Source organism: Ptiloglossa arizonensis, chromosome 5, assembly GCF_051014685.1.
Source record: "Ptiloglossa arizonensis isolate GNS036 chromosome 5, iyPtiAriz1_principal, whole genome shotgun sequence".
Classification (NCBI taxonomy): domain Eukaryota; kingdom Metazoa; phylum Arthropoda; class Insecta; order Hymenoptera; family Colletidae; genus Ptiloglossa; species Ptiloglossa arizonensis.
In genome coordinates, this window is record NC_135052.1 from 20,141,154 (window position 1) to 20,149,901 (window position 8,748).

At 44.2% G+C, this 8,748-nt stretch overlaps 1 protein-coding gene across 1 annotated transcript in view; it reads left to right on the forward strand.

The window, feature by feature from the left end:
* The window catches only part of Sk (small conductance calcium-activated potassium channel), a 414,746-nt gene extending 406,864 nt beyond the window's left edge, over window positions 1-7,882 (forward strand). Inside the window, exons 9-12 of the mRNA XM_076312794.1 lie at window positions 550-660; window positions 5,240-5,367; window positions 5,457-5,526; window positions 7,286-7,882. Of these exons, the coding sequence (XP_076168909.1) occupies window positions 550-660; window positions 5,240-5,367; window positions 5,457-5,526; window positions 7,286-7,882 (906 nt within the window). The remainder of the gene's footprint in view (window positions 1-549; window positions 661-5,239; window positions 5,368-5,456; window positions 5,527-7,285) is intronic.
* Window positions 7,883-8,748: the final 866 nt, after the last annotated feature.

Here is an 8,748-nt window from a genome sequence, read left to right on the forward strand (position 1 = left end):
TCGACTAGGACATTGGTCGCAATCAAATTAGAGCTTCAGCTTTGCTAAATCGTATCACTTTAATTTCGTATTAGCGAGTATTGTGTAACCGTATTTCTCTACTATGCGTATCGCATATTTCCAAAAAAAAAAAATCAAAAGTAGTCTTCAGCAAAAAAAGTTGAAAAAAAAAGTATCTGCAGCAACAGAGCAAAATCATTTGAAAGTAAAGCTAGTTTTTCGTTGCCTGAGATAAAAATCGTTTACGTGGTAACGCTTACTTGTGCTGCGCTCGCGTGTTACGTATTTTCGAAACGTGTTGAATTTCACGAGGTAAACGCAACAGATATCAGAATATGATTACCGCGGTCGCGACAGACTGCGCACGCTCGCGCCCTACAACGACGCTTCGTGCCCAGTCTGTTTCTTGTTTACAGACGGTCCTCGTAGTAGCAGGGAAACTCCGAAGATTCTATTAAATTAGTTCGTAATTAGCGCGGCTGCTAGTCTCGTAATTAAATGTACAGCGGATAGCCTCGAGTTCACAGGTACGTTTCACGGTGTTTTTAGGGCGCCGGATGCACGGCCTTGCTGGTGGCGGTTGTTTCCAGGAAGCTCGAGCTCACAAGGGCGGAGAAGCACGTTCATAACTTTATGATGGATACGCAATTAACGAAAAGGGTAAGACGCAACCGCTCGTACATCCTTGCGAGGATTCTTCCCTTAAGCATATACGTACGTGTTCTGCTGCCGCTCCTGTGACCGTGGTGTTTTACAACATGGTTCGTGGACTGCCCGCCAACTTACGGTCACGTAACGACGAAACGGTTACGTCGTCCTCGCATAAAGAATACCATCCTGTTCCTCGAACTTTCCTCCGCGAGATGTGCGTCTCGAAATGGTGCAGCATCTCTGAAAGAGATACGTAATCCCCGCTTGTGTGCCATCAATCTTGGAGGGTTGGAACCTCGTCCGCTATTGAAAATTAAAATTTGTATATTTTTCATTATTTCTTCGCGGGAGTATTATCGATCCATCGGCGTTGCTTTTCCGATGAAAATTAGTCCAGACACGATCACATTCGTTTCTTGAAAACTTTCAATTAAGGGTGATCGAAAATAGTATCGACAAGGTCGTGATCGGAAACATTTCTAATATTCTAACTGTACAGTAGTTTATCTGTGATAGTTTGAACCCATTTTATCATTTGAAAAACGAGTTGCGTCGAGTCGTATCGTGTCAGTCAATTTTCGCGAGGCTTGTGTCGCCTATTGTACCAATAGTAATGTCTTCCACTTGATCTAAAACTGATTTTTCTTTCTCTCGAAGATAAAAAGTGATAAACTTTTCGTTAAATCATCGGTTCTTCTTTAACCGCGTATTATGAAAAGATTTGATCGTATTGCTACAGTTGCACGAACGCTACTAACGAAGAAGCTGTCCCTTCCTAAGCACGTGATGCGCGAAGTGGATGCGCGTAACGTTATTACGTCGCCGACAGAGCAACGCACATGTTCGCCGCTGCGATCCACACCGGTGCGCCGTCGATGACAAACTAACGCTACGCGCACCTACTTTGCGCATCACGTGCTTGGGAAGGGATCATCCGTAGTCATGGGAACCAGTGTTCTCACGAGCCAGTAAACATGCGAATCTTAACCCGAGATGAGAACTCGACGATTCGGGAGTAACTTGTACTTTCCCCGAATATAAGGAAACACGTGGAATCGATTCAGATGCATACAAGCGAGGATTGCTAGGTAACTGAGAAATTTAACGATCGAAACGTTGTTCCCTGCACTGTGTCACATTTAAAAAAATGCACGCTCCGTGGAGGAGGCTTCAAGGAACAGAATAGTATTTTTTATTACGGGCCGATCGTATTACTTTATTTTTATGTGAACGACGGTTGACAGGCAGTCTCGCGAAACTCGTATTTTCACGTGACCAGCACGATGTGTTTTGGTGTACTTGTGACGGATGTCATTCCCGGGAAATATGTTATTGCAAAACTTCGTTACGTTGAGTCTGTCTGGGAGACATCTCGAAGTTAGTCTTTAAGAAAAAACTTACGCGCTGATTTAGGTTGAGGTAAGAACAAGAACAGCGATGCGGATCGATTTCGTGATACGATTTCTTCGTGATGCGACTCGTTGGCTAGTTTTGAGAAACTGAGTGTACTATACTTGTTCGGGATAGAAAATATTTCAAAGTGTAATCAGAACTTGGGGGAATTGGAGCTCCATCCTGTTTCACGTTAATATTGAATATCATTCGAGCGATTTAAAATAAATATTCGTGCATTTGCATCTACGATTATTCGAAAAGAATTGTTTCAATCGACCGAATAATAATTATAGGGTTATTTTTCCATAATTTTATAAGGCTCTATTGAGAGAAAATGTGTACAAATTTTAAGATGCAGTCGATATTGTGCATTACTACAATGAGAAAAAATATTTGTAATAATAGAAATTTACTTATATGTATTCAGTGGGTGACAATATCGGTGATATAAACACTGTTATTATTTCATACGATTCATTAACTACTTCAACGTTCTAACAATGCAGCGTATAGTTAACACACTTCGTTGCTCGTAACAGTGTCCCACAACGCTCGAGGAAAGCTCGTCAAAGAAATGACGCTATAAATCATTTCAAGCGAGGTTCAATTAAGCTCCAACGTTGCTCAATTGCTCGCGACGTTCTTGGAAACTCGCGGAAATGAACGCATTAATTCCTTCGGGCTCGAAACAAGCAGCTGCAAACTTTCGTTTTGTCGCGTTCACGAAAGTCGGAAGATTTCGGTGAAAATTCCTGCCGACTTTATTACCCGGTGACTAATTATTTTCTACGATTCGGGTACACATTTTGAATTTATTTCTCGAAACGAGAACGAATTTTCCTTTAAATTTTCTATCGCGTCGCGTGATCTCACATTGATTAATCATCGAACACTTCGACCCTGATCAAAGATCACAAACAAACAAACGAATTTTCACCCACGATAGAAACAAAAATTTAACAAAGCCAATTTTCACCCACAATTTCGATTCTTCGTTGGTAATCGAATTTTTCGACATCTGGATCATTGTACAAATTTGAGCAGCGAACGGTGAACAAAAATTTAAATAATTTCCTTTGTACGATAAATGGACACGTAGAGGACACGCGAAGGTCAACTTTATTTTTCTTTTTCATTAACGAAACCACGCTTTCGTTTACTTATTGATCTATTCAGCTCGTTACACCCTGTACAAAAAAAAATATTATTAAATAACCAATCGTTTGGAAGTGTCCTACGTAAGAAACGTTTGTTCATAAACGTCCACAGAACCACAAAATCCTCGCTCGCACTAGCAAAATTACTGTACCGTATTGAAACGAAAAAAAGATCGTCGAGAAAGAAATCTGTATTCCTGAATCGAAAAGATGGCCGCCCCTTGAGAGAACTCATCGCTAACGACAATTCTCGACAAGGAAGCTAGACATCAATTACCGTCAAGCAGCCAGCGAAAGACACGTAGCTGACATTTCCTCGCTGGACCGGAGACCACGGTGTCGTCTAATGTGTCATTGTCATTTTTATCCGGTCTTGATGGTCGCGATCGATTCACCGGGGTCAGTCGTCGGTCGTCGAACAAGGGAATCGCATCTCACGAGACAAAGGATGCATCGACCCTCGTCCGACGGGTGGAGAGAAAAAAAAAGGAAAAGAAAAAAGAAAAAAAGCTTGAAAAACGAGAGAAAGAAGCTCGAACGAGAGAGCGGATCCTTCCACCGGTGCAGACAATCGTTCTCGAATCGTGGTAACGACGATTGCTCGAGCTCGGAATCGATCGAAAATTTCACGTGGGGCGAAATTTCCTTTTCTTTTCGAGTCACGAGGAAATTACCAAACGATCGTTGCAAGAAACGTGGTAGAGATCACGTGGTAGATTTGTCACATCTCGAGAATAATTTCGCGAACTACGTTCGTACGGTCACTTCGCCACGGATCGAAGACGTTCAACCGTTGGCTGTATGAATTAACAAACGGACTGCGATATTTATAAAGCACGGAAATATCAAAGAGCAGCGGTCGTGGCTGCGTACACGACTTGGACGTAGAAGTTCGCCGTGTCTGTTCTTGCGGTACATAGCACACGGAAGTATGGTCGGCAAGTAGATAGCAGTTTCATCGCTTTCGCGATAACTCGGCCTCGTGGTCTAACTTCTTGTCGAGAAGAGCCGCGTTTCAAGTCCGCTACTTTTCGTTTGTCGAACGTCATTCGATTTCTTCGTGGGCGTTCTCTCGCGATTCGAATCTTTCGGAAACTTTTCCCACGGTTTCTGGAATCGCGACCGTGGATCGTGGGGAAATTTGAAGAAAAGAGGCGTACGATGTTTTTTTCTGTTTTTTTTTCTCTGAAATTCTTTTCATTGAATTTCCCGCGAGAAGAACCTCGAGGAAAAGAGGTGTATGGTTAGTGCATAGTGTGCTTCCGTCCTGCTTACATCGGATTATCGATATCCCACTGAAACAATTATATAATACCGTCACTCATCAAAAGCATGATCAATAATCAATGTACCCATCGATGTATCAATGTGTAAATGTTCGATCTTAATTGATCGTACGTCCCGGTAAACTTTCATTAATTTTCTCCCATTGAGTCCCCAAACGCTCAGATATTTCTTCGTTCTGATTGTCAATAATGAAACCATTTTTGTTTTACAAATTAAAAGCAAGGAGACTCGCGGTAAGTACTTGCATCTTTAACGATTATAAACTCAGTAGTGGAGGAAGGGTACAGGTAAGACACCAATAGTAAATACCGTTCCCACGAACGTAGAAGAGTACTTAGTATTAGGAAATACCCAATTACCGAGAGAGTTCACGTCTCTCACCGAAGAAAATTATTGCACGTTTGAAGGAGTATCCTCGTTCACTTGTCAATCCACACCGAGAATCGTTAATAACGTAGAGCACACTCCGATACGATGATCGACTCTAGACCCGAGCGTTGAGGGATTAGTTTCGATTAGATCTGAATTGAAAAGTTAGATTCGAGAAGGTCGCGATCACTGATAGAGAAACTACAGGCTCGCGTAGATCACGATACAGATTGAACGTTGACGATTGATTTAACCGGTTTACGTTTATTCAAGACGAGCCACGACACGAAGGAATCAGTTCGATGGATCGACCGTATTGCTCGTGAAACGTAGGAAAGAAGAATTCGGGGAATAATCGTGACGCCAACGTTCTGTTTCAGCTGAAAAACGCCGCGGCGAACGTGTTACGTGAGACGTGGCTAATATACAAGTACACCCGCATAGTGAAACGCGTCAATCCGGGACGTGTTCGAACGCATCAACGGAAATTTCTGTTGGCTATATACGCGTAAGTCAATAACCGACACCCTGATTGACACCCATAACCGACGTGTACCGGGGACAATTAACATCCTCATCCGTAATACAAACTTTCAGACTCAGGAAAGTGAAGATGGATCAGCGAAAATTAATGGACAACGCCAATACCATCACCGATATGGCCAAGGTATCCTCACGCAAGTAACTTGGAATTCAATTAAACTTCCCATTGGCCTTGTCGGCGACACATTGTCCCCCGCGTATCGCGTGTCGATCAGCTGTCCCTTGTGTTCGCGAACAAACCCTTCGTTTGCGAACTGTTCGCCACCGGGTCGAAGATTGGGCGAGAAACCGTACTGTTCCATCGAATACGATGAAACTCACCTTATCGGAGCCCAGTGTTGGTCAATCGTGCGCGCTATTTACGAAAATTCGAACGCGGAACGTATTGGGTTGTTCGAAAAGTCATTTTGTTTTTTTTTTGTTTTTTTTTTTTTTTTTTTTTTTTGGTGAAAATGAAACAGGATTTTTTTAGAGTGTATAAACATTTTATTAAATTGTGTATTTTCCATTTTGGAAAACGAAAACAACCCAATTTTTTTGTGAAAATGAAACACGATTCTTTTAGAGTTGGAAAACGAAAACAACCCAATTTTTTTATGAAAATGGAACCCGATTTTTTTAGAGTGTATAAATATTTTATTAAATTGTATATTCTCCATTTTGGAAAACGAAAACAACCCAATTTTTTTGTGAAAATGAAACACGATTTTTTTAGAGTTGGAAAACGAAAGCAACCCAATTTTTTTGTGAAAACGAAACATGATTTTTTTAGAGTGTATAAACATTTTATTAAATTCTATATGCTCCATTTTGGTAAACGAAATGACCTTCCGAACAACCCGATAGAACCGACCAATCTGGTCCGTGCAACCTGAATTTTCCAATGATCAAAGTAGTTTCCAGTTTCTTTGACGCTGCCGGGAATTGATTCTGACCTAATCTCTCGTGAAAATCATTACGCGTTACACGATACCGACTAATGCACGCGTTACGATCTTTCAAATCGAAAATGCTGAGAGATGTAACCACTCTGTCGCGAATTACGATAAACCCTCGATATAACGAGGCTAATAGGTTCCGGGTCCGTTGTTATATCGAGGGAAGGTATATAATTTTATTCCAATAATCGAGATGTTTTTATCTCGATCCGAGATTGATCGTACAGGAGTGCAGAAAAACAAAGAATCGCGCTTCGTCGAGTAAAATAAAAATTTACATATTTTCAACGATATCTTCGCGATAGCGTCTTTACCGAATTCGTGAACTTCCCCCGATGAAAATGAGTCCAAACACGACCTACTTCGAACTATTCTCAGTTGCAAGCGATTCAAAAAATTTTTGAAAAAATTCACGTATAATCGAAACTCAACCGAATGGTGTCGTGTTTGGGCTTGTTTTCATCGGAACGACCTCGCCGATCTACTAACAATAAAGATACAACACCGAAGTATACAAATTTTCATCGGTGGCCGCGCAAGGGACGATCTTCTCTAAATATTGGGTTGTTCGGAAAGTTATTTCGTTTTTCAAAACGGAGAATATACAATTTAGTAAAATATTTATACACTCTAAAAAGATCTTGTTTCATCTTCACCAAAAAAAAAAAAAAAAAAACGAAATGACTTTCCGCTCAACCCAATATATACCTTCACCTAACAAACCTAATACCCTCACCTAACTAACCTAATACCCTCACCTAACTAACCTAATACCCTCAACCTTGACCCAGACGACTCTCTGTCGTTACATCCGTCCAATTTCGACCCTGCATGCAATTTCTGCCAGTAACACCCGACAAATCTCATACCCCAGAACCTCCAAATCCCAACCGTGATCTCTCGTCGTCGCGAACATAACTTTCACCCATTCGTTTCTTGTAACAGACGCAGAACACAGTCTACGAGATCGTCTCGGACATGAGCACGCGTCAGGACGCGATGGAGGAGCGTCTGGTTGGCCTGGAGGACCGGCTGATCGGCCTAGAAGAGAAACTGACCGGCCTTCAGGGTCAATTGGAGCTGCTGCCGGAAGAGCTGACCAGGTGTCTGGCGCAGCACGCCGAACGTCTCGAGCAGCGTCGCAACTTCCTTCACCCGGACACTGCGGTCGCGATGGCGTCGGCTGGCGGCGTCGGTGGCGTCTCGGTCGGGAACAGCCTGACGATGGGTATATCCGGCAGCAACGTATCGGCGCACCATCCTCTGGCCAGCATGTCGAACTCACCGTTGCTGCCCCACTCGAGGAGCGTACCCAGCGCACCCAGCACGATGTCCCTTCATCCTTGGCCAGTCAGTCCGGTCCTGCCGCCGGTCTCGAGCCGTACACCACACCTGGTGCCGGAAACCGGCAAACACCATAGCCTGGCGCACTCGACGGTAGCCACCACGACGACATCACAGTCGGCCACCAGGCTCACCTCGCAGTCCGGAATGGGAGGACTGGGCAACAGTCAGGGGTCTGACAAGTCAGCACACAGCTGAGTCTCGTCTTTGCAGCCGCAGCACTCTTACTAAGGATACCGAGAAGACGGATCCTTCTCGACGCTACCGTATCTACGAGTCCCTCCCGCGCGATTGGCTCTACGATACCCTCATCCTCATCCTCACCTGTCTCTCTGTTTCTCTGTTTCTCTATCCGAGTCTGTCTCAATCTCTCTCTCTCTCTGTATCAGTTATTCTCCTCTCTGTCTCTTTCTCCTTCTTTCTCTCTCTCTCTCTCTCGGGAACAGGAAGTTTCTTCAGGTCCATCGGTGCACACCTGAGCTCTCATCGATCCCGATGAGCCTTCTGGACCGATGGAGTCAGGTGGACGGTCGGTTCGACGTCGATCCGGCAGCGAGACGATTTCGTTGTTGGATGCAGAGACTCGTAGGGTAGTCACCTTTTGTACAAAGATACCTGTTCTCTCGCGGGACGATTCTCTCCTTTGGAATCGAGTTTCGTGCAAGGAGTTACGAAGCGGGGGATAGGTGCACGAGGTCCTGGTGCGAGGATCCGAGCTTCGCATGAAAGCGCCGCGCTCTGTCGGCGTTCAAGTGCGGGCAAATTAGATCAGAGCGAAGCGGCAACTGCGATCACCGGAGTTAACGCTCCGGGCACTCGAACGGGCCGTCACGGAACTCCGTGCTCGCTGTTGGTTAAATCCGTGGTCCCGGCCGGAACCGTGGCTTTTCACGGCGATCGATATTCGCCGCACGGAGCGATGTTACGGAGAGTTCAGCGAGAGCGAAATTTCGAAATTGGTCGCGCACGACCGCTTCCGCGCGCCTCGTACCAAACTCGATCTTTCCACGGTTTCGTCCTTTACCTGTTGGGTGTACGAATTAGTTCACGGTCCTTTTGGAATT